Genomic DNA, 26824 nt, shown 5'->3' on the forward strand with positions numbered 1-26824 from the left:
CCTCAGCAAACATGACTATTTTACACTCTTATCACGTACACTCTTATCACGTCAGAAGATAGTGCCCTTTTTTGGGAAGACCTTTTCCTTGCTAGGGACAGATGAGCTACGGGAACATCTTCAGGCTGTTATGCAGCAGATTCTCTCAGTCTGGCAGATGAAATTATTTGGATTCACTCTAAGTTGGACTCTGACAGGCAGGTCTTGCTGAACTGACTGAGGCAGGGTCCTGAAACAGCATTCCGCCCCCCTAGAAATTTGCACAGCTCCTACCCTGACTTCATTTAAATGGGCCCTAAAAACTTGTTTTCTTCCCCAGGGCTTGGACTAGAGTGCACGATAGGCCTCTTATGGGATGTTTGATGTCCAAGCTGTGTGTTTTATTGATCTTTCCAGTTATTTATTGTTCTTTTTGTTTGTTACGTTGTATTGATTCTGTTTTTTAACACTGTACGCCGCCCAGTGTCATGATGGAATAGGACAGCCTTAGAAATTTGATAAATAAACAAAGGTGCATATTGTGAAGGCTCTGGTTTTCCCAGTTTTACACATGGCTGTGAAAACTGGATCATCAGAAAGATTGAATGAAGGAAACGTCATGCCTTTGAACCGTGGTGCTGGAGAACATCGTGGAGAGCAGCCTTAAGCCCTCCTGATTTGCTTTCACACCACTGAAGGAAAACATCTTTACAAACACTGAGACATCTCTACCTCTATCTATTAGTCTCCTTCACAATTTGACTATTTTTGATCATCCCCCAGTTTTCTTGTTTTTCCCAGCAGCACATTTTTGGAAAGCATATGAGCAGTGCAGCTACAAAATCACGAAGTGTACATTACCAAATCTTTTGTTTCATCTGCTGCTTAGCTCTTGAGCAGCAATTCTCATAAGCAACTAGAACACATTTAGCCCTTGGAATCAGTTCTCATGTTACCATTTGCAAGATCCAGTTGCAAGGTGAGGCAGCCGTCTCTGGGAGCCGAGGCAGGTGGCCAGGAAGCAATGCTGAGACGTTAGGGTATGGAGCTCTGTGTGGCATGGCCTGCCTTGTACCTCATAATATAATCAACTCCTTTTAAGGGTCCTAGAGTAATAGCAGATGTGAATGTATAAAGAAGATTGACTCCAGAAAGTGAAGACCTTGATAAACTCTACTGAATTCCATAACAGTTTGAATAAAGGTCTCATAATAGCTTTGTTGTAAATGACAGTTTGTTAACATTGAGCTAAGCAGCCATGCAAATATATTATGAAAATGAAACAACTGTTATATATGGATTTCCTGAGTTTGCTCGCCTTACATCCCATACACTAGAAGCCTTTTGGACGCTGAGTCTGTATGATTGAGTTAGATAGTAAGTTCCGCACTCTGAATGATCTTGACTGTTGCATTTTCTATCATCTGACAAACTCTGCCTGTTCCATCAAATTATGCTAATTCTTAGTTTGCAGTGCCCTGACATCACTAGTCCTTCAATGAGAACTTGCCATTGTTATTGCCATTACTGAAGTAAGATGCCATAGCCTAAATCACATGTTGTACATGGATCGGTGAGGTATCATCTTGATTTTTGTCTTAGCAAAGTATCCTGACTAGGAATTGTTCTCTTAATTGTCATCTGACGTGAAATCAAAACCCCATAGTTCCATGTCTCAGAGGGGCCCAAATGTCCAATAGGGAGCAGAAGGAGATGGGAATAGAAGAAAGGAGATGAGGATAGTAGAATCCAGATAAATAATCTGGATTCATACAGCAGGCTGAATCATCTCAGTTGAAGACTTTTCCCCAATATGCTAAACTTGGTTAGTGTTTACATTGATAATGGTTCTTATTGCTTAGCATGTTGTGCCTATCCAGCCTGTTTGGTTAGTTAACACTTCAATGTATTCTTGCAAATCCAGAATTCTGCAATTTGTTATTTTAGTAGATTTGGAAAGTTACAGATTAGGCTAGTTTGCTACCGATCTTTAGCTTTGAAGCAGTATTGGCTCAAGATATTTGGCTGCCTAAAATGAAGCCCAGATTGTGAGCTTCTTCACTTCCACTCTCAGGTCTAATGCTTAAAGAAGGTTGCTTCCTTGGACAAAAATATTCTGGCAGAACCTGGCAACCCTACTTCATGTTGTCCTAAAATCTATCTTGAAATTTCTCAGCCATGTTTTTCCCCTACATAAGAGGCTTTTGTTTTTGCCTCTCATTTTTGAGGGACTTCCTGTTCAAAATTCTCTTTCTGAGCTTATGTGGAGATGGCAGAAGATGTAACTGCTGATTTAGTTTCTCTTATCCATCTCCTCATTCTCAATTGCCTTGGCTGCCCACTGTATGATGATGCCCCAGTGGAGTTCCTTTATGATATATTCCTTGAGATTAAATAGGACTGTAGAAATCCAGAGAGCCCGCTGACTTGGAAAGAGATGCTTGTTCCACGAAAGACAAGGCACCTTTGCCCATCTTGAAACCCCAAAGGTGCAAGAATACATCAATCTACCCACGATAATTTTACCAAAAGTCTCCTCCACTTTGAAAAATACTTTAAATGCGTTTGTTTGTTTGTTTGTTTGTTTGCTTGATGTGGCCTGCTATCTAACAACAGTGACTCTGGGCAGCATGCAAAGATTAAAACCCAACCATTAAAACAATAACCCATGACACCACAGGTAAATGACACCTTCCAATCATAAAACACATCATGTGCTGCCATGGGGAAGGCACGAATCCTGCATCCAACAAAATGACATTGTTTAGTAGAGGGGACCCAGCACGTACTGCCTCTGCTAGATCTGGTGGGTCGATCAGAAATAATGGGAGAAAGGCAGTTCTGCAAATAGCCTGGCCCTATTCAATTCAATTAAAACCTCTTTCATCAGATTGAAGGGAACTGCTGAAAAATACTGTAAATTGCAGGGATTTATGCATACATGCATGCATCACACAAGAGAAACTACAAAACAGCAGGTGCCCAATCTAATGAAATAGTTGGCTAAGCCATGTGGTCACTATCTCTATTCCCCAACTCCATCACGTGTGGATGGGACTAACCTGACCACATAGAAAATGGGAGTCACTATCTTCTCTCTGTGTAATTTGCCTAACATGGATCTTACAGAGGAAGGAAACTGGAAAACTGGGGACAAATGGCTCCAAGAGTTGAAGAAATAATCATCATTAACATCTGGAACACAGCTGCATAATAAGATGTAATTGATATCACCCACTAAGGCAGGTTTTGCCAATCAGGTGTGATTCCAGATGTATAGAACTTGTTCTGAGTGACAATGAAAGGCTTTATATTTCAACATACCTGGAAGGAACCAAGTTGGGAGAAAAAAATGCTTTAAGCAGCCAAATAACCAAGTTATAACCAGCTCTATAAAAATCTAAAATATCCAGCTGTGTTTATTTGTTCCTGAATGATATTATCACACTGATTATTGCACCAACAGTGTTTTTGTTACTGCTTATGATTTGAGGCAGGAAAATAATTCAAATAGTCCTATTTCCATTTCCAACTAGTTGTTCTATGGGTCTGTTTTGATTTTGTTTTTAAAAAAAGGAATCATGCCAAATTGAGCAAATCTGCTCCTAATTCAAAAGAACATTACAGAGTCACATTAGAGCCTCTTGTAAGCTCTGCTGTTTTTTTTAAAAAAATAATGGAACAAACCTTCACAGCCTACATGAATGCTGAATAGACCAATAATCAAAAGCTGTATTCCTTTCACATACACAGAATGACTTGGTTGCAAAATAATTGGATTTCTGGCAGATAATGCCTAGCCTCAAGGTATCAAGATACATAAATCTGCTGTTTTACATAGGGGAAAAAAAGAGACAAAACTGGGCTTCTGCTAATATTTTTGCTTTGTTAGAAGATATTACTTTCAAATACATAGCACCTTATATAAGCTTCATAACAATTAATTTGGCTTCTTTAGTGACACAACAGTATTTCTTCTCTTTCCCTCTCCCGTTTCAATACAATTTCTCTGACCTCTTCTTAGAAGTTTGTGTGCTAATAGTTAAATGGCATTTATGGCTGGTAGCTACTGGCTACAGACATTTGTGGCTCTGGCAAATGTAGGTGAATGACAGATAGGGAAAAAGGACATCAGAAAGAACGGCCTTGTTTCCTTCCTTCCTTCTCTTCTTTCCCTGGTAATCGTGGTGCCTCCAGCTCTCTCTTATTCCTGCCTACTTCTAATGGACTCATGATTCAATTTTTAAATTAACGTCTGAAGGCATCCAGAGGAAATCTGCTTTAAACTTTCCATTTCTCATTACACTTGCATGACGACATGTCTCTTACTAATTTTAAATCTCTGCTCAAAAACTACCTTTCTGGAGCAGCCTCTTGGCATCTTTTTGTTATGGGGATGGGGGGAATGCTTCTGTTCTGTTATTTCTTCTGGGCAGAATTTTAGACCATAAGCCTCTCAGCTCTTTCCTCTTCTGTATTGTAAAAAACCATGCACCTCACTAGCAGTTGTGATGATAATGATGCAGATGATGATGTCAACACCTTTAATTGGGCATTCACAAAATTAATCCAAAATTTTCAACATCTTCCAGATGCTGAGTATTCACTAAAATATATGTTGTGTCTGATTCTCTCAAGTGGAAGAATTTATTTGACCTATTTATTTATTTATATTTATCTGATAAATTAGTTCAACTATATTTTCATTATCCATGCAGCCTATGGGCTTTGGGCAATCATTAGGTGAGCTAAAATACCTTTTCAGCTCTCTCCTTCCTTCCAGGGTGCCTCTCCAAAGAGAAGGATTGGACATGCATGGATTTCCTCTTGGAGCCCATTCCTTGTGCCTTCTGGAACACACCTTTGGAGGGAGAGAATATTATGCAAATATTTCATATAAAAACTGTAACCAGTGCTATAATTCCTTTGTCAGAGTAACAAGAACTCAGTAACTGTAACATTTATGCAATTTTCTCAGCAATACTGCAGAAGGAGTTTGGTAACCTTACTTCCATGAGTTATTTTTTTCCCAACCCTAACCTACAGTTCTGGGTTGTTGTTTTTTTATAGTCTTTCATCAGAACACCAGCCAGATCTAATCCTGTTCAGTTTATGAGCCCAGATAAGGCACATCTTTCATTAAACCTTATTTCCCCACAGGCTAAAATTAGTAGCCAACTTCACTTTGAGTCATAACAAGTCAAAGCCTGGAACTAAATACCTGTTTTCACTGTGGCATCTGTTTCATAAATCTTTCAGACACTGTTCTTCTCTTGCATTTGCAGATTGCATGCATTTTTAATCAGCCTTGAATAATTACTTTATATGCAAGCCAGAGTGTGAAGGGTCAGCTGCGGGTGAGGGGTTCTGGGGATTGGGTGTTTTCTGATTCCTTGTTCAAACTTCTTTGTCCCTGAACACCACTGACAGAAATAAAAGTCTCAAATATCCCGTTGAAAGCTGTTATTTCCAAGAGAGCATTTAAAAAGAGACTGAAAGGTAGCAGATCTTTGACAATATGAGCTTGTACTGTCAGGAACCAGCATGAGTGTCTGTGCAGTTTAGCCCATTCAGTAGCCTTATTGCAAAAATGGGTAAAATAAAATTGCTACAATTCCATCATATTATTGGAGAAAACTCCCCAAAAACTAATTTGGGGAGCAATGGGGCAGTAGAGACGATTATTAGAAGAGCAAACAGATAATTCAGCATAATCATAATATGCTTTAAATATTTATGACACGTATTTTGCATGAGTAACTGCTGTTTGTTACTCCATGTTCTTTTATACATAACAATGTATTCAAGGGCATACATACAGGGCAATATGCATAAAATATGTTTTGGAAAAAGTATTCCCCAACTCCATTAAATTTAATTCATCCTGCTGCTTCACCCCACTTGCATTACTGGAGCCCTCTGGCTACATGAAAGCGTAGCAGAATAGATTCAAAGTACAGGTAGTCCTCATTTAGTGATCACAATTGATTCCAATGACTTAGTCGTTAAGTGAAACAGTTGCTAAGTGAAAATCACATGACCCCACTGTGCTTACAATTTTACTTCAGCTTTCCTTTGCTTTACAGTGTCAGAAGGATATGACCCCAAACAGCCAGGTGAGCCCAAATGGCGGGGAAGACTTCCAGGACTTGATTCATGAGGAATTCGGGTAAAAGGGCAAATCTTACAGCCCTTTTTCCCCACTCCCCCACTGTTTGGAATGTTCTCCCGCTGTTTGGAAGGCGCTGGGATAATCAGCAAGAAGAGAATTAATGTTTGTATTTACATTAATTGGAGAGGAAAGGATTACAAGAGAGTAAGCAGGCACACAATGGAGAATACACATAGAAAGGAATGTACTAGCAATGACTGTTTGCCTAGAACTGCTTGCTTGAGAGCTGTTTAGGAGGCAAAAGAAAGCCCTCAGTGTGAAACTGATTAAGATGTGATCAGTTTCAGGCAGCAAGTGGGCCAGAGGGTTCTGACCAACTAATTAAGGTCAGGGAGCTGAGTTTGTTAACTTGTGGTTAGCACCTTTTGGGGAAGCCCTGCCTTGTGGAGAAAAGCAGCTCAGGAAGAAATAGCTTGTTTAAGCAATCTCTCCACCCTGCAAGGAGGCAAAAAAAGAAAATGAACAGGTCAGGCACAGGACAATGTAATACCATGCTGACTGACTTTGATGGTGAACATGTGACTGAGAGATGCTGCAAAGGTCATAAATACATGCATTGGTCACAAAGTTTTTCATCACCGTTATAGCTGTTAATGGTTGCTGTCTGAGGCAGTGGCTAAACAAGGACTACCTTTACAACTGAATGGTAACTGGAGTGGAAGACAGACCTAAGCATGCTTCTTTTGACAGGCATCTCCATTAAAATTAATCATTACTTCAGGGGAAATAGGTGTAGGATCAGAAATATAATACTTTATCTGTTAAAAATCAAGCAAAGGAGGCAAAACACAGCCACTGCCCTAAATGCGTGTTGTGCCTTCCTTGACTCCCCATCGTCTTTTCCTAATGACTCGGCCATACAGGACTGTTTGGAATTGGGATAAAAAGTGTTCATGAACGCATCTTGCAGGGCACAGAAACTAACCCAAGACTGCCTACTTGCTGTGACTGGGGGAAGCTGCCAGAAGCAACATAAACGTCATGGGCCTGAGCTCTATATCCTTCAAAAGTATTAGAAAATATTAGGTGGCTACAGAGAGCCCTAGTTTATTATTATTATTACTGGAGGGATTTGGGCTTAACATCTATTGAGTTTCCTCTTTTGAAATAGGTACTGTGTGCTTTATAATCTCTTGATCATTTCTTCATATGGATGGGAGCACAACTGGAGCAGTGTTTTCTGATGCTCTGATAACTGTGGGACACACTTTTCTTTCCGAGTTAAAGCGGTACGTTTCACTTTTGTCTGCTGCTCCGGAAGATTTGCTCAGATTGAGATTCTTGCTCTCGATCCAGCCCTTCTGCAATATTTCATTGTAATTAGGTCAGGTTTCTCCTGTCCTCTTCAATATAAGGCGTGCACTAGACCCATTCTGTTTGTAACTTACTAACACTTATTCCTGAAGTCAATAGATGCAGTTATCGAATCAAAAAAACCCCATGGCTGCTGCTATTATTAGGTCCCTGCTCCAGAAAAGATCCAGTTTGAAAACAACAGGAACTAAAGAGGATGAGAAACACAAATTTGAGGAATATTTCATTTTATTACTAGAGTTTATATGCTGCTTCAGTCGAGACAAATCAGCTTTCTGAGCCACAGTCAAGTATTATAAATACCATCAGAAATGCAATACCCTTAATGCAGTAAAAATAACATATTAAATTAAAATGGTCATCCAAATGACTGTCCGTCATAAAGTAACCTTCATACAGAGCACCCTACTTTCAATTACAGGAGCCTCCGTATTGTCAGTCCCCAAAGGCTCTATGGAAAAACATGTTAACATTTTTCATGAATATCATCAGAAAAAGGGTCATCTTTGCCTTAGCAGCAAGCTGTTTCAAAGGCCTGGAGGTGTAACAGAAAATGTTTATTTCTGATCTCCAGCTGTCTTGCACTCCGGTGAATGGGGAACCATAGCATGCCTCTGTTAGATCATAGCAGGCAGAGTTTATCTGGGATAAATGGTCTGGAAGGGATTCGGTTTCTACTTGGAGATTTGTACTGGCAGATTCTACTTGGAGTAAACCACCTGAAAGGTAGCCATGTCCCAAGCCATATGTGGTTTCATAGGGAATAATTAGCACCTTGAGTTGTACCTGGGATCAAACCAGCAACCAACGCAATCCTGCAACAGAGGTGTAACAAGACTATAATGGCTCTTACCTGCTACAACACAGGCAGCAGCATTTTGTATCAGTTGTAGCTTCAGGGCACCCCCATGTAGAATGAGCTATAGGACCCCAGATTCAGATGACAAGGGCATGAGTGACCATGGCTGTGAATGACCATTACCTCTTATTCCCTACAAGTACTTAAAACCTGATTTAAGAATGCCATATACTTCCTTAAAATCTAATTATTTTGCAATCTAGATTTTAGATGTTAGGATATTTGACAGGATTTGAGTTTTGTTTGTTTTATTCTGTCTGCATTCTGATTATTGATGGTTGCACATATTTCTTGTTTCCATTCAGGAGTTTGCTATGCTGAATTTGGAGTGCGGGTACCAAAAACAACAGGTTCTGCCTACACCTACAGCTATGTGACAGTGGGAGAGTTTGTGGCTTTTTTTATTGGATGGAACCTAATCCTTGAATATCTGATTGGCACAGCTGCTGGTGCCAGTGCTCTCAGCAGCATGTTTGACTCCCTGGCCAATCACACCATCAGTCACTGGATGATTGACAGCGTTGGGACTTTGAATGGATTGGGTGAGAATGTCGTGGATGTATACTGTTTCCGATGCTTGATCATGCTAGTTGGACTATGAAAAGCATTTGAATTCTGGCTGGAAAATAAATATGCCAAGATGCTGCTAATAATTTCAAGGGTCCTATTTCAACATTTGCAGCCTCCAAGTTAATATGCAACATATAGGGTCAGCCCTACTATTGGGCAGAGTGAGGCAGATGCTTCAAATGTCAAGGTTGGGGATTCAGAAAGCATATACCACACGTGGTGTATTTGTACCTCTTAACATACTCTTTTGACTTTAAACAAATAAAAGATACTGTCCTATCACCAGTGTTGGAGAAAGACGCAATTGCTACTCTGCCCCACTTCTGTGCACGGCATGGGAAAGGCCACCATTTTGCCCTTCGCTTCTGGAAGGAAAATATAGTAAACAACTGTGGAGATTGGGCAAGTGGTTCTTTTAAAATCAGTTTTCTAAAAGTCCCCAGCAAAATGGAAAAAACACAGAGAAGCTATGAGGGCAACTACATGATGGCATTATCATGTAACCGTTCTATAACATGTGAATGAGCATAGCATAGCATGGTAGTAAATGCCTAGAGTGAAAGCTTCTCAGAAGCAGACTTTCTCTGCCACTATATTGGTTCTGTCTAGATTTCTGGAATTCCTCATCATTTTTCTTTTTGCAGGTAAAGGAGAAGAGTCATACCCTGATCTGCTAGCTTTGGTTATTGCAGTGATTGTAACTATCATCGTTGCTTTGGGAGTGAAGAACTCAGTGGGATTTAACAATGTGTTGAATGTGATCAATTTGGCTGTGTGGATCTTCATCATGATTGCTGGATTCATCTATGTGAATGGAGAAAACTGGGCTGAGGGGCAGTTCCTGCCATTTGGATGGTCAGGGGTGAGTGAATATTTTATGTCAAGTTGGTAGAAGGAAAACTGGGGACTGGTGATAGATCTCTAGATGGTTGACAGTAGATTATCAACGGTTCTGACTAAATGGAAATGCCACAGCCCATTTAAGCAGACTCTGCTACAGAATTCATTGCTATCCATCATTCTTCATTAGAAAGTTCCATAAAACTGGTGTACTTTTGAGATGGTAATGTAAAATTGTGTGGATTGTCTGGGCTTGGAACGTAAGCAACATTCAGCCTGGTTAGTAATATCAATGGGAGACAATCAGAGAATTCCAGGCATTGGGATAGACTCAGAAATTGAAAAAATGTCCCAGATGATAGCATAGCAAACTCTTCCGCCATTTTTGTCTAGAAAACTATGTAGACATATCTGTGAAGTGACCAAGAACTTGACTCAAAGGAGCCTTTTCTTTTTATGTACCAAATGATGCATATTAGGGCTTTATTTGTTAAGTGAAAGCTAAAGTAATTCAAATTATACAGAGGACAATGTAGAACAGATTGTAAATTTCTGTTTACAAACATGAGAAAAATCTTTATAGTATTAATTGCGTAAGATACATTAAAATATGTAAATTGTGCATAAAACAGAAACTTTTGGGATAGATGTTTATTTAAAAGAACAAAGTAGAACAAAATCTGTTTTGAAAATTGACATAATGGGATAATTAATGAGCATATGCGCCGTTCACCCTGACCACATTTAGACTGATAAGAAATATCCTTATTAGAATCTAAACTGCCCAACAATAACAATAAATAAAAAGCATTTCCTCTACAAATTAGATTGCTGAAGGAAATATTTTGGGAACATTAGAAGTAGTTTATTTGTCATTCAGCTTGTATGCTTGAGATATCCCATTCCTTTATTCTAAACATAATGGGCTAACCATAACAATATTTTGTAGCTGAAGTTGGATTTGTACACCTTGCTGTCCTAGGATGAACTGCAAAATTTGCCTTCTCATCTTGTAGATGCACGCCTTTAGCTTGTCAATAATGAGACAGAGCCAGTATTTTGCAAAGTGAAATTCAGACAATGCATGTTTCTTTGTACACAGAGCTTCTCTTCCACGTATTTATTTTACTTTTGTCATTTCAATGAAATAAAATATAGTGATGTTCAATTAACCTTTTGGACTCAAAAGCCACTATGCTTGAGTCTGTATCAATAGAAGAGAATATGTGTAGCTCAGGGTTGAACTGTGGAGTCCTTGGGGCTCTCTGAGTTTGGTTGTTTTCTTGTGAACATTTTGTTACCCGACTAGGTAACATCTTCAGTGCTAGAGTGGAATGGGGTTTGCTCTCTGTTTATATACTGTGGCATCCCCTGCCAGTGTTGGTGGGGGTGTGAGTTTTGTTTTGTATTTTCTCTCTGGGAGTTCCTTGATTAGGGTATTGTTTACTGCTTGATTGTATGTCTGGTGATAATCCTGGTATTAATTTCTGCTTATCTGGGTGATGATTGCTGGTGAGAAGATGTTCTGGTCTTTTGTTTTCCTTTCTATTGTCTCTTTTGAATAGTGTGTAGATGTTGTTTATCTCTATGTGCCTATTGATGGCTGCCTTGTCTGAATACCAAACTTCCAGGAATTCCCTTGCATTTTTGCATTTAGCTTGATCTAAGGTGCTGACAGTTTCCCAGTTGAAACGATGGTTAAGTGTGAGATTAAGGAGTTTTCATCATGTCTTCTGACTGCTAGTTGGTGTTCATGGATGTGCTCTGCAAGACTTCTGTCTGTCTGTCCTACATAGTGGTTGTTACAGTCCTTACTCTGTATGTTGTAGATGACTCCTGTTTTTCCTTCTTGGGCTACTTGGGCTGTAGGTTTGCATAAGATGTTTTGGAGGGCTTTAGTTGGTTTGTGTGCTATGGTAATGCCATGTGGTTGTAATAGTCTGTTGGTAGTTTCTGAGACGTTTCTGATGTATGGCAGTGTTATCCTTTTCATAGCTTGTGTTGGTTGTGTTGTAGTAGGTTGAGTGGCCAGGCACTTTTTGATAAAGTTGTGTGGATATCCATTTTGTTGGAAGACGTTGTATGGGTGGTTTGTTTCCTTTTTCTGCTGTTCTGGGTTGCTGCAATGCATTTGTGCTCATTTGAATAATATTCTTACACAGCTCCTCTTGTGGGAGGTTGGGTTGTTACTTTGGTAATGGAGCACTTGATTAGTGTGGGTTGTCTTTTGATAGACTTGGGTTTCTAATTTACTGTTGTTTCCTCTGCTGATGAGGATATCCAGGAAGGGTAGCATGTTGTTTTCTTCCTCTCTGGTGAATTTTATTCCTTTGAAGTTGTTGTTGATGGTTTCATGTGTCTTCTCTAGTTGTTCCTTTTTTATTATAACAAAGGTGTCATGTACATACCTGATCCATACTTTAGGTTGTATGTGCAGAAGTGCTATAGCTTCTAGGCGTTGCATTATAATCTCTGCTATGAGTCCTGACAGTGGTGATCCCATGGATGTGCCTCTGATTTGTTGCTATATTTGTCCATCAAACTGAAAATAGGTAGTGAGGCAGAGGTTGATGAGGTCCATGATTCTGGGTGTTTCGATCTGGGTGTATTTGGTCAGGTCGAGTGTGTTGTGTAGTACTGCTGATAGGGATTCTTTTGCTAGTTCTGGGTTTATGGATGTAAAGAGTGCTGTGACATCAAATGAGACCATAATTTCATCTTCATCGATGTGTACGTCTTTGATTTTCTGGAGGTACTATAGTGAGGAGTTGATAGAATATTCACTCTTCTCTGTGAGATGTCCAAGCTTTTTTGTCAGTTCTTTCGCTATGTTGTATGTTGGAGTCCGTGGTAAAGATACAGTTGGTTGGAGCGTATGTCAGGCTTGTGTATTTTTGGTCATCCATAGAAGCGTGGGAGGATGGGTCTGCTGCTTTTCATCCACCACTGTTCTTCTTTTGTGATCTGGCCTTTCTTGGTTAGGTTGTTAAGGGTTCTCTTGATTAGGTTGTCTAGTTTCTGTATTGGGTTGATGTTAACTGGGATGTAGGTTTCTTTGTCCTCTAATAACTTTTTGGCTTTTTGCAAGTATTGTGATTTTTCCATAATAACTGTGGTTCGGTCTTTGTCTTCTGGGAGGATGATGATGGTTTGGTCCTTCCTTAGACTATTGAGGGCTGCTCTGTCCTCTGCTTTGAGTTGGTGCTGATACTGTGTTCTTCTGATCTGTGGTATGATTGTCTGCCTTATGTTTTCTTGGGTCTCTGTGTTAAGTCCTGTAGAGTCTGTATTCTAGGCACAGTGCCCTGAAGGACCATTTGAGTCCAAAACACATTGGGCTGTGGAATAATAACATTTATTTCAAATGCAAGTAGATTTTTCCAACCTTTTGTTAGGTTTTTTGTTGTGTTGCTCAACCCTCCATGGGGATTCAGTTAACACTTGCAGCATCTCATGTGCCTTCAAAATATTCTCTGGAGAACTGGGAGCTTCAGTAGGGAGATTAAAATGCTTTCTTTTATGAGTAGGAGTCAGTGAGGTTCCCAGCATTAATACATGTAACAACATTGCTAGTAAGAGCAGAATTGTCTTCCAGAGGTTATTTGGACTCTAAATCCTACCAACCTCAATACATCCAGAGTTTTTTGTTAATAGGAATTCATTTCTTTCTTTATTAAATGTATAAGCTGCCCAACTCTATCACAACTCTGAGCAGCTTACAATATAAAACCATTCAAAACTATGCAAAAAACAAATGTCTGGGGAAAAAAAACAGTAGGTGCTACAAAAGAGAAGGTCTGCTTCCTGAGTCCTATCAGGTGACATTGTTTAATGTATGGGACCTGGAGCAAGCTGACTCTGCCAGATCATATAGAATGGGCAGAAACTACAGAAGACAGATGGTCCCTCAGATAACCAGGCCCTATGCCAGGAAGAACTTATAGTGATAACCAGCACCTTGAGTTATACTTGGAAGCTTACTGGTAACCAACTCATGAAGCAAAGGTGTAATGTGGGTATATTGTGGCATGCTTGTAATTGCTCCTGCCACTGTGTTCTGGACCAGCTGCAGCTTCTGTGTGGTCTTCAAGAACTCCCCTTATACAAAGCATTGCAATAATCCAAATGCAAGCTGACCATAAATGGGTGCAATTGGTATACTAGATGATTTTGTGCTTCCTGGCCACAGCTGCCCTGTGCCCCTGAAGCAGGAGCTGGGAGTCCAAGAAGACTCCCAATTTATATTCCAGTCCATAAGGGGGAAGTGCAGCCTTTTAGGACTAAAGATGGAACATCTCCAGACCTGAGTGACCCAGATACCTACAGCTACAGGGTTGAGCTGCAACCTGTTCCTCTGCATTCAGATCCCAACAGTCTTCAGACTTCAGGACGAGACCTTGGCAGCAGCATCTGGTTGGCTCAAGAAAGTAACTGAGGATTGAAGACAGTGGGGGAAAGGAAAAAATGGAAGGTTTCATGAATCTTACAGGCTTTAACTCACAGTTAATATTTCAGGCACATAGACACATAATACAGGAGAACAAAATAGAACTGATGTTACAAAGAAACAGCCTAGATCACTCCCCTGTATAAATACAAAGATCCTAATTTGAATCTAGTTCCATATTTTCCTTGATGGTTATTTCCTTCTAATTCTCCAACTTTTCTCCAAGTGGGCAGGTGCATCTCCCTGTGATGGAAGGCAAAAGGACTAAGGCAAAATGGAGCTTATACCCCTTTTAAGGAGAGACAGTGACTTTTCTGCTTCAGTTTCGTTGCTCTAAATTTGAATTTTCCAGATTTGGCCCATCTCTCTCCTCTACCTAGATTGGCAGGTTTAAATTTGATTAACTCTTTCCTGTCTGAACCCCTTCCCTGAAACACCTCCCCCCGCAACTCCTACACTCCTCAGTTTTTTTCTTTCTTCTCTAGGTAGAGACCTATTATGTACAGAAATGTTTTTTCTCTTTACCGGTCATTTTCAAATTAACATTCCTCTGAAGCACATGCCTGAATTTCATTCAGGTAAACTAAAAAGACAACACTTCCCTCCTCAGTTGTTAAAATTAAAAGTGGCCCAAAGGGAATTGCTCAGGAGGGTGAAATTAACAATCCATAAACAAACTATCTTGCTCTCTGAAGAGTTGGTGACTTAACAAACTAATTAAGCAATGCATAATTAAATGCATAGCACCAAAAGGCAGATGAGTAGTTCTTTGAGAGGAACAGTGATACAAGCAAAAACCAGGTTTGTTATGTGGGGCTATCTAATAGAATGTACCCATGTCTTCTCTTATTGTGTAATCATCCTGGCTTATCCACAGAAAATGGGTCACCTTCTATTTTCCTGTTACTTCCCAAGGGACTCTACAACCTGACATTCATGACATAATGTATAAAGAAGCGGGGGAGGGATTAATTTTTTTTTAACCCATTTTACCCAATGCCATTCTGCATATATGCAGAATCAGTTACGAAAACAAAACACATATGTCAGACTGAAATTATCTCCCACACCAACATTTGCCTTGCAAATTTCAAGTTGCCGGTCCCAATTGTGGTTGCTAAACAAGGACTACCTGTATTTAATATATTGCAAGTTAGGTGGAAGCTCAAATGAGAGTGGGATTCCCTGCCTCCTTGAGATAAGTTTTCCACCAAGCATGAGTACAGACTGCAAATATCTACTCTGGTCTAGAGCTTAGGTTAACTGTTGCTTTCTTGAACTACTGCTTTCCCTTGAAGATTTGATTCAGAAAATGCACAAGAGAAAAGAGTTTGATGCCCCCAAGACATGGCCTTTTATTTTCCAAATCATTATTGCTAGATAAAAAACAGAGTTGGAAGCAATCTTTGTTGGTAATAGAACGTATTATGTATTGCTTTGCTTTGAAGAAGCATACAGTTTTAACAGCATTGCAAGGAAAACTATTACTGCTTCTCTTGCTGTCCTTCCTGAGACACTTTCTTTTCTCTTCCTTCCTTCTGTATAATAGGCTCTACCCCTATTTAAACCAGGTAACAAGATAGAACTCATGTATGTGTGAATAAGTAGCATCCTTTCAAAGGAAAAATCCAAAGGATTGCTTTAAACTGCACATTATATGGAATTTTGTGTCTTTTTTAAATCAAAAAGCAATTGAATGGGTAGCCTGTGTCTGGATGAAGACAACACTACAGGGAAAATACACTTCAGTGCTTTCTATTATATTCTTTCCCACTGAAAATCCCCATTCTAAAGTTGTGGTCATCCTGTCAGGAAAAATATATGTATGACATTATTATAGTTATCTTTCAGTGTACTATGGCATCTTGAATCTTAATTTCTGCTACAGCTGCTTTGTGAAACAAAAAATGTGCATACCTTATGAAACTTTAAATAATCAGTAGCCTGGTATCAAATTCTACCTTCTTTGCTGTAGAACTGCACTTCTGCTGGCAAGCTGAGAAACATTACTGAAGTACAGGATGCTCTTAATTAAAAGATCCCTAGTTTGCAAGGTTTTATTTGTTTTGCATCCGGTTTCCTCTTGTTCCATGCAGCCCAACTATTCCATTATTTAAAAATGGGAAGGGGAATAAGAGAAAAGTAGTAAGTAAAGCTATTCTGCTCAACCCAGGGAAATTTATAGAAGAATGTAACAAGGGGGCTACATTGATTTGCAGACAGTGCAGGAAGGAAACTTCTAACTAAAGATACAATGAACTTTAACCATCAGGTATAGTATTAATGGGCAACATTATATGTTAGTAAATATCTTGCAGGTACTACAAGGAGCGGCCACTTGTTTTTATGCCTTCATTGGCTTTGACATCATTGCTACCACAGGAGAAGAAGCCAAGAGTCCCAATACATCTATCCCATATGCCATCACTGCCTCGTTGGTCATATGTCTGGTAGCATATGTATCTGTAAGTAGTCCTCAATTAAATTTTCTGCTTCACAGGATAGAAAAGGTGCATGTGATGGCTGTTTCAAAACAAAAGACCCTGTTTCAAATAGTTGTCAAACCAGCCCTGCACTGTGAAGCTAATTCCCCAACCTAATATCCAGAACAAATTGGATTATAGTTCTCACAGTTCCCAACCAGCATCACAATAAGTTACATCTCAAAGAACAAAAGCAGAGTGATTTGCATTTTCTTCTTTTAAAAAAGGTAGTCTGGCAATTTATATTAGGGCTATCACACCTGGGCTATAAAAATCTAGAGCAAAGAGTATTTCTCATGGTCATCCAAATTTAAGCAGCCCAGATATAGGAACTGTAATATACATGGAGAGTACAAGAACAGCCCCAAACTAGATCAGACCAAGGGCCCCTCTTGTTCCTGCATCATCTGCTGGCCAACTAACTCCTTTCAGAAGTCTCAGAAGCACAGTGATACATAATAGTTACCTACTTGGAAGAAAATACATTTAAAGTCTTCATACTTTGCAAATATCAACAATTACAAAACTTTTTTAAAAATCTACTGGGGGAAAAATCATCTGGAATTCTACTCTACTAATATGGGGACAATACCTTAGGCAGCATTCCAAGTCAGTGGTCAACAGCTAGTTTTGACTTTCATGAAAAGACAGCCAAAGGAATTTTAACTGACAATCAAATGGGAAATTTAGCTTATTATTCTTACTGTTTTAGTGCCAGAAAGAAGAAAGAGGTATTTGTAATATTTTCTGTCTGACAAAATAAAATAATCAGAAAAGATGGTAGGAGGTACAGGGGAGAAGAATACCCAGACTCTCCTATCCAGGCAACAGAAGATCTTAGGCCAGCCTTGCTAACGAAGACTGGGATAAGTTTGCTGTTTCTAATCTTGCCTTTGCCTATTCTACATTTACATTCTTTCTTTCACACACATACACGCACACACACATTATTCATACGCAATGCACATGCTGCTTGGATTAGATATTGCCCCTATTTGCATAATCCTCCCATGCACATCTTTCATGTACTTACAGTTAACTGTTGTAAAAATGCTGCCTATCCAACAACTCCATCTATTCTTTGACCTTGCATACTGATGTTTTGTTTTTAATCTGAACTATTGGAATATTCATAAACATTCCACAACTTCTCAGTAACTGAGCCAATGGCAGGGCACGACTCATTTCAATGAATGAAGCGAGAACTCGATCACCAGTAATAATAAGGGCAGCTAACATTTGTTGCAGGTTTTAATTTTCTTTTTACAGTATTGAATTATCTCCTTTTCAGATCTGCAAAACTAAAAGTTCTGAGTTTTTTTTTTTTAAAGCAGGAAATAGTAGTACCAAAAAGATGTTTAGTTTAGTGTAGTATAGTATAGTTTGTTATTTTAGCATTTTATTTCATATTTTATTTTTTACTTATTCAACTTAGAGGGCCAACAATTCTGGATGACTCACAATTTTAAAAAGGTAAGAACAAGGCAAACAAAAAACAAAGAAAGAGCAGCTCAAAGACAAATATATAAAAAAGAAAAAAACTATCCAACTGAAAAGCCCTCTGAAAATACGTATCAACTTTTTGCTCTCCTCACAGAGTTTTTACTGAAAACACCAGCAGAACTATGCTTGATGCTAGTATTTTGAAATAGTATATGGAGTTCAATATTAGTGGAACCTCAAATTTGCTTTCATCCATGTCTCTCTCTCTGTAACTGTATCCATTCCCATTTTCTTCAATAGGTGAGCATTATCTTAACACTGATGGTGCCATACAATGACATTGATACTGAATCACCCCTGATGGAGATGTTTGCAGCTCATGGATTCTATGTGGCTAAGTTCATTGTTGCTATTGGATCTGTGGCTGGGCTGACCGTGAGCTTGCTGGGCTCCCTCTTCCCAATGCCTCGAGTAATTTATGCTATGGCCGGTGATGGACTCCTCTTCAGGTAAAGCATTAACATATCCACACCATGTTGACAACCACAGTGCAAACAAACATAAACACCTGAAATACTTTAAATCCTGACAAAAAGAAATCTGCCTTGAGGTTCTTCTTAAGTGGTTGCTTTCTTCAACGCTGAGACAACATCTCAAAGCAGTTATGCAGAAACATAGACGGACTATTTTTAGACCACTGAATGAGTTCAATGGCTCCATGTTCTTCCTGTATCTTTCCCATCAACTGTCAGCTTCAGTGGAGAGGGTTGTGGTTTGCATTTAATTAAAATTTCCCATTAAGTTCAAACCAGAAAATTCTAATTTAATTAAATACTCCAGATAATAAGACAGGATCTTCTTTAAGTTCTTTAGCTCAAATGTAATGGGCAACTCTGGTTTAAGCTGAGATCTCCTCACTGGAGAAGTCATGAGGAGAGAAGTACATATGAGTGCGGTTTTTATCCACAACTTCATCAATCATGTATGAAGCCATAGATGATTATCCATTATCTATTGTCATGTAAATATTCCAGAGTCATTATGGTTCAATGAACAGAGAATTGAATTTCAACATATTTGGCCTACATCTAAAATCTAAACAACATAAGAAGCTTATTTTAGAGTTGAAACGTTCAATGAGAAGGGACATGCATCAAATCCAAATTATGAATATTGCTATGCCAGTAGTGTATGGCATGCAGGGTCATCCATTTCATGTGGAGAAGCCAACTGAACTGGGCTTTGACTCATTTCAATATTACTAGGGTCTTTCAGAGGGTAGAAAGCTAAATTAGCAATGCAAAGCAGGCTATCTGGCACACACAATTCTGTAGTCTAAGAAAGAGAAATGATTTCTCTTTCTATTTCCCCACTATCTCATTCTGCTAAATGTTAGGGCAAGCTGTGTGTATGCTGGAGGAACTGGATTCTTTTGTCCAATATTTTCCCTTGCAGATACTTTCCCTGCCCCATAAGCGAATGGAATAAATAAAGTGGGTTGCAACTGGGGACACTGGAGGCGGGACAAATTTACCTTATGCCCTACTCTTCTTTGAAAGTTTTAAGGAAGTTTTGGGGCTTTCCTCCTGATGTGTAACATGGTACATTCACTTTCTTCAACATGTTGTCCTCTTCAGCGTGTTGTCCTCCAGACGTATGGAAACTAACTTACAGAATTCCAAGTCAATATAGCTCTGTTCAGTTCTGGCTAGGAATTTTACAGTATCCCAATACACCTGAAGAGCATGAAATCCTATCTCATCCAACTGTCCAATGCTTTGCCTGTCATTGATGTCAAATAGGGAATTGATATTATGTAACTTTCCTTCTTTTCTCCCTAGATTCTTGGCCCATGTAAGTTCTTATACTGAGACTCCTGTAGTAGCTTGCATTGTCTCAGGATTTCTGGCAGCACTTCTATCCTTGCTAGTAAGCCTGAGGGACCTGATAGAGATGATGTCCATTGGTACTCTGCTTGCGTACACATTGGTCTCCGTATGTGTCCTGCTTCTGCGATACCAACCAGAGAGTGATATTGATGGCTTTGTCAAATTCCTTTCTGAAGAGCACACAAAAAAGAAAGAAGGAATTTTAGCTGACTGTGAAAAAGAAGTTTGCTCTCCGGTTAGTGAAGGGGAAGAATTTGCAGGACCCCCCACCAACACCTGTGGTGCAAAGAACCTCCCTTCCTTGGGTGACAATGAGATGCTAATTGGAAAATCAGATAAGTCTACCTACAACATCAACCATCCCAACTATGGCACAGTTGACATGACCTCAGGAATAGAAGCAGATGAGTCTGAAAACATCTATCTCATCAAGTTGAAGAAATTAATAGGACCACGATATTACACTATGAGAATCCACCTTGGACTGCCGGGGAAAATGGACCGGCCTACAGCAGCTACAGGCCAGACTGTTACCACCTGTGTACTCCTGCTGTTTGTCCTTATGTTTGTCTTCTGCTCTTTCATTATCTTTGGAGTGGATTATCTTTATGACCAAAGTTGGTGGGCAATTCTTCTGGTAGTCCTGATGGTCCTGCTGATCATTATGTTGGTCTTTGTTATCCTTCAACAGCCAGAAAACCCCAAAAAGCTGCCTTACATGGCCCCTTGTCTGCCTTTTGTCCCTGCATTTGCTATGCTCGTGAACATCTATCTCATGCTGAAACTTTCAAAGATCACATGGATACGGTTTGCTGTCTGGTGTTTTGTGGGTACGTCCTGAATTTGAAATGGGAGTAAGCAAAGCTGCCTTTCCAAACTTGAGGCCATCCTATATTGAATTGAAACTTTAATCCCTGCCCTTCAAGGTTTTTCTTGATTTGATGGTACCTTCAATGTTGGGAGTATGACCTGGAAGCACCTTAAAATGCCTCAAAACCCCAAGTAGCAAACAGTGAAAATGTTCAGGCAATTGTCCATGGCTTCATGATTTATGAAGCCATGAAGAAACACCATGCTAGTTGTCACTAATGAGAATTATTCAGCATATGTCAAGAGCCTGAGAGAAATCTATTATTCTCATTAGCATGGAAAAGGGAAATTGAATTGGCTTTTCAAAAATCATTTGATTCAACATCCTAAGGCATAATGTGAATCCAGATATAGCTTATAAAATATGATTTATGACTTAGAATGCATTGTGTGAACCCACTCTAGTTAAGCCATAGTTAATCAATGATATTGAATTATGGAATGCCTTTACATAACTTCACTGGATTGAAAAAAAATTATCTGGGACCATCCGAGACTCCATTTAAATGGGAGACTATTGGAGCCTTATGTAAAATGGCCTCATGTTAAATCACATTCATTACTTAAATTTTCACTACATTTGCAGATTATTCCTTTTGACAGCAGAAGGAACAATCTTTTTAATTGTTATCTTTTTCAATTACTAATCCTTGAATAACCTAGAGGAGGGAAATGAAGAGGTGGCCTCTTTCATTTTTTTTAAAGTTAATTAGATGATGCGTGTAGCTTGCTTTGATAGTCTTCCTATGAAAAATATACAAGTGGGAAAACTTAAGGAAAAGAAAAAGTAGATTCCAGACTGTCGTTCTCCTACATTGTTCCTTTTCTGCCTGGGTGTCTTGTTTTGTAGCTAAACAATGTAATAAATAATACATATTTTAGGGGGGAGAAAGAGTTCATTGTGGAAAAAGTAGGAACAGAATTGAGCCAAATATATAACTATCCAGCAGTATGTGTATATATATATATATATATATATATATATATATATATATATTCCATACTTGAATTATAATATATATATATATATATATATATTCCATACTTGAATTATAATGATTACAGTATAAAGTAAACTATTCGATTATATGGCCGTGAATACAGTGGGCCTCTATGAGTTGCCTCCCCTCGGCGTTTCATGCTATGGAGATGACCCTGTTCTCCTCAAGGCTGTGAGGCAACGCATTTGCCCCAATAAGGCACTTCTCGTTGCCTCAGATACACAACCCATGGTTCAAGTTTATTTATTTATCAAATTTATATGGCTGCCCATCTCACAAAAAGTGACTCTGGGCAGTGTACAGCGATTAATTAAAACAATAAATACATAAAAAACAGACATTATAACAATATAAAACAGTCATTATTAAAAAATGAAAACCACATGGCACAGGAAAGAGTGAATATCAGCTACAGTGATGGAGCCGTCATAAAATTGCACCAGTCCACTGGGACCTCCAGGCCTGAGGACAAAGCCAGGCCTTGAGCGACTTCTGGAACATTAAGAGGGATGAAGCTGACCTCACTTTGGGGGGGAGAATATTCTGTAAGGCAGACGCCATGGCAGAAAAGGCCCGCCTCCTGGAACCTGCCAAGTGTAGTTCCTTAGCACAGGGTTCCTCAACCTTGGCAACTTTAAGACGGGTGGACTTCAACTCCCAGAATTCCCCAGCCAGCCTTGCTGGCTGGGGAATTCTGGGAGTTGAAGTCCACCCGTCTTAAAGTTGCCAAGGTTGAGGAGCTCTGCCCTAGCAGACAGGAGCATGCCTGCTCTGCCAGATCTGGTGGGACGGGCAGATATAATCGGGAAGAGGTGGTCCCTCAGATAACCCGGCCCCATGCCAAGAAAGACTTTAAAAGTTAAAACCAGCACCTTGAATTGGATCTGGAAGCAAACTGGGAATCAATGCAGCTCACGGAGCAGAAGTGTAATGCGCTGTTTTAGAAGCACGCATAACTGCCTGCACCACTGCATTCTTCACCAGCTGAAGCTTCTGGGTACTCTTCAAGGGCAGCCCCATCAGAGGTTGCCCAGAGGAACCTCTTCACATATGTTGAAGAGGTGTAAAAGCTTTTTCTGGGCATTGGTGCTGCCAGAAGAGGCCTCCGAAGTAGGGCGGTGAAACAATATGGCTGTCTTGCTTTGCTTTTAGAACCGAGAGGAAAATCCTGCATTACTTCATGAAGCAGCTTGGAAGGGTTCTTTCACTTCAAGCATTGTCAGAGTGAGGTGCCCTTCAAAGCTTTGTACAGTCATAATGTAGGACAGCCTTCCTCTTTAGCAAAAGCAGCTAAAAAAGGAGGAGAAGACAGAGGTTGACCAGACACGCTATGATTACTTTTCTCACCCCCAAGACTTTCTGTCTTGCTCCTGGGTTTTTTTGACAAACCATGATTAAAATGAAACATGGCAGACATGGTATGTAAACATAGTCATTGATGGGCCAAATTCTCTCCTCTTTTCTCTAGGGCTGCTGATTTATTTTGGCTACGGCATATGGAACAGTACACTGGAAATCACTGCTCGAGAAGAGGCCTTGCACCAAAGTACCTACCAGCGTTACGATGCTGATGTGGATCCATTCTCAGTTGAAGAAGGCTTTGCCTCTGCTGAGAGTGAAAAGTACCAGGACTGGGAGCCTGCTGATGACAAAGGTTTCTCTTATCAGCAGATGACAGAAGGAAAGGAAAGCAGTCGGACAAGTAGCAAATCAAAAAACAAAGCCAAACACAAACAGAACTCAGACACGTTGATTTCTAATGATGAGTTAGACTACTCTCCAGAGTAGATGTTAGAAACTAGAAACACAACAATTTCATTTTATTTTATTTGGTCACTAAGCTAACACTTGGGCTGAAATTCAGTGGCTGTATTCACACAACCTGTTCAACCTGGTTACTGAATTCACCCATTTTGGGGATTAATATTTTGAACCATGAAGGCCTAACTGAACAAGCATTTCCACAACATGATCAGCCGCATGAGTTACTAGCAAGCTCAAGATATTGTGCAAATGCATTTGTTAGGTCTTTAACTGACCAGGTTAAGAGTGTGGTGTGAACCCAAGCAGCAACTTCTTTTAGTTCTCATTTCAAACCACTCTTCCTTATCAAGGTTTGGATTCTTCTGCCATTAATTATATCACTCACTCTCTGCTCTTCAGGATGGTTCTGTCAAAGGTTCGTCCTGAATCCACCAAAGGTCCCACTAAAGGAATCAAAACTCTGATTTCTCTCTACATGCCCTCCCGCCCCGATGTTGTTTCACTTAATGTTGACAGTAGCTGATCCTTTGGATAAGCTAGGGTAGCTTGCGAAGCCTTTCGGAAACCCATTGCATGAGATGCCTCCTATTGCACTGACTCAAGTTTTCACCAGAAAATGTATCCAACAAACTATCAACAGATTAAATCAGGTTCCATTGGTAGGGAAAATGTCAGTATTTTCAATGCTTTCCTCAAGAACAGGAGCAGGCAACCTTTTTTGTACTCAAGGACTGCGTTTCTTTTCCTTCTCCTCCCCTCTGGACTTCAGATGGCATGACAGTGATCTTCTGATGTCATCCTAGGGAATCGAGCTAAATCTTGTTGAATAGAGAGGGGGGTTGGAGGCACTGGAATTTAAGTGTAATAGATATGTTAAAATTAACGGCATCTTAATTACATCTATTTGGTTTCTTGCTTTTGTTAATTTTCACAAAATATTATGTTCCAGGGGAATGAAAAGGGGGCTGGGGGCAAATGTGGCCACAGGATGTGGGCTCCAGACCCTTGCTGTAGAAAATGCTCATTTGTGCCCATGCTGGTGACTGCCAAGTCATCTGACAAATAATAGATCAGTGTTTTGTTTTTTTAAGGATAAGATTGGCAAAACAAGTAGGTATGTTCAGGATGGAGCCATAGTATGTCCCCTAGGAATATGAAAGAGGAAAAATAGAGATCCAGTGGTTGGGTAGAACAAGTACAACTTTTCACATACCAAAAAATATTTGCACTTTGGCACACTTAACTTTTCCCATTTGGATTTTGATTCCATACTTGTTTTCTGTTTGTGCCATCTCGGCTAATCCCCACTCACCTTGATTTGCTTCCTGATGAATAAGGGGTGTCCACAAAGTGTGGTCAGAAAAGTCAAGATGGCATCTGCGATGGTGCAATCAAAGCTCTGCCTGGTTTTTATGTGCGTTGCATTGCACTATCGCAGCTGCCATCTTGACTTTTTTATCACTCTTTGAAGGTAAAATTCATCACTCCCCAATGATGAATTATGATATGGCATCATGTGACTGAACTAGATTTGCACCATGGTAAGATTTTGGGTTAGTTTGCTTGAAAAGCTTAGTTGTCTTTTTTTTAGTCACTAAGTATTAGAAATTGGGTTATCCACATTCTCTGATATAAATTATATAGATTAGAACAATACAGACCTGATCTGTACAGTGACAGTAACATTTCAATAGCATGACAGTAAAAGCTGAAATTCAGGAGAATCACTGAGCACTGTTTCTTTTTTTACCCTACACTAGTTTAGATTATGGTACCAGAAATCACAACCCTTTATTTTATTGCTGAAATCATAAGGATAGGCCTGTGGATCAGGACCAGGACCATCTTAATGCAGCATTTTGTTTCTCACACGGGTCAACCAGATGTCTCTGAGATGCTTGCAAGCAAGTGATAGAGACATTCTTCCCTGCAATTCGTGTTTGGATGCATTCAGCTCCTAACACAGAGGTAGCATTAATTTGTAAAGACTAAATGCCCATAATAAACTTGTCCTCTATAAATTTACCCAACTACCTTTAAAGCTATCTAATTCGGTAGTCATCACCATGACTTGTGGTAATGAGTTCAACATGTGAATTATATGCCGTGTGAAGGAAGTGCTTTCTTTGGTCTGTTCAAAATCTCTTTTTAATCAGCTTCATTGGATGACCTCTAGTGTTTTGAGAAAAAGGGACAAAAACTCCTTGTCCATGCATGCTTGCTTCTGATCCCCTTAGGTGCTTGTTTTCTATGCTAGGGTCCCAAATTTCTTTTCTCTTAAGGCAGGTGCTCAAGCCACTTGATTATTTGGGTTGCCCTCTTCTGCCTGATTTTTCCAGCTCTATTATAACCTTTTACAATGCGACAAACAGAACTGTACACAGTATTCCAGATGTGGATTTAATATAGAGTTATATAAAAGTATTACAATATATTCCTTTTTTTCATTTTTATTCTTTATTTTTTCTTTGATTGGGCATCCTTTATGATCACCTTACCTTCTTAATTTTCCTTACCCTCCCTAATGTTACAGGTTCTTGGACATTATTAGAGATCTTCTGGAACTGGATTGACCATTTCTTATATTGTAGAATACGTTCTAGTTGAGTCTTAATTATTTTTTTATAATTTTTTTATTAAAAGTTTTATAAAGCACATAAAAACTAACACAAACTAATAAAGAGTAGAAATAATAAAGAAGAAAGGAAAGAAGAGAGAGAAAAAGCAAAAGTGCAGAAAAAAAGAGTAAAAAATAAAAATAGAAAGCAGAAGCTTCCAACTTCCTTTGCAGCAAATATAAGTACAATTACAAAATTATCTTTTACTCGAGGAGGCGGAGCTGGCGTCGCGGCGGTACGGTGTGCGATCTGGAGTTCCCAAGATCGCAGCTGATATCTCCAATGCTGGACAGTCCCGAGAGACCCAAGCCGTCCCGTAGAGACGGCGACTATATAGGGCACGTCCTGTAGATCCCAGGGACATCGCAAAGTCCCTGGTCGATCCAGAAGTCCCTAAAACCAGCGACGGAGCGGCAGCCATTAAGACTGCAAAAGCCGGGACAGCTCCAAATGGAAGAAGAGAGTGTGTCAACCGGGTGAGATGGACCTTTACTATTTAACTCTTCTTAGAGAACACCCTAAGTAATTTAAAGTGAATTTTTAAAAGTGAAGAAAAGTGGGACTAAGCGGCGAGA

At 39.6% G+C, this 26824-nt stretch overlaps 1 protein-coding gene across 1 annotated transcript in view; it reads left to right on the forward strand.

Annotated features, from left to right (window-relative positions):
* SLC7A14 (solute carrier family 7 member 14) overlaps positions 1-23661 on the forward strand; it is a 29250-nt gene extending 5589 nt beyond the window's left edge. The window contains exons 2-7 of the mRNA XM_088131784.1: positions 8630-8866; positions 9539-9756; positions 16500-16646; positions 18408-18616; positions 19949-20826; positions 23336-23661. Of these exons, the coding sequence (XP_087987910.1) occupies positions 8630-8866; positions 9539-9756; positions 16500-16646; positions 18408-18616; positions 19949-20826; positions 23336-23655 (2009 nt within the window). The 3' untranslated portion in view covers positions 23656-23661. The remainder of the gene's footprint in view (positions 1-8629; positions 8867-9538; positions 9757-16499; positions 16647-18407; positions 18617-19948; positions 20827-23335) is intronic.
* The last annotated feature ends 3163 nt before the right edge of the window (positions 23662-26824 follow it).

This window comes from Python bivittatus, unplaced genomic scaffold (assembly GCF_059951505.1).
Source record: "Python bivittatus isolate LINGU-HERP-01145 unplaced genomic scaffold, Pbiv_v1 ctg000980_np1212, whole genome shotgun sequence".
In the NCBI taxonomy this organism is placed as follows: Eukaryota; Metazoa; Chordata; class Lepidosauria; order Squamata; family Pythonidae; genus Python; species Python bivittatus.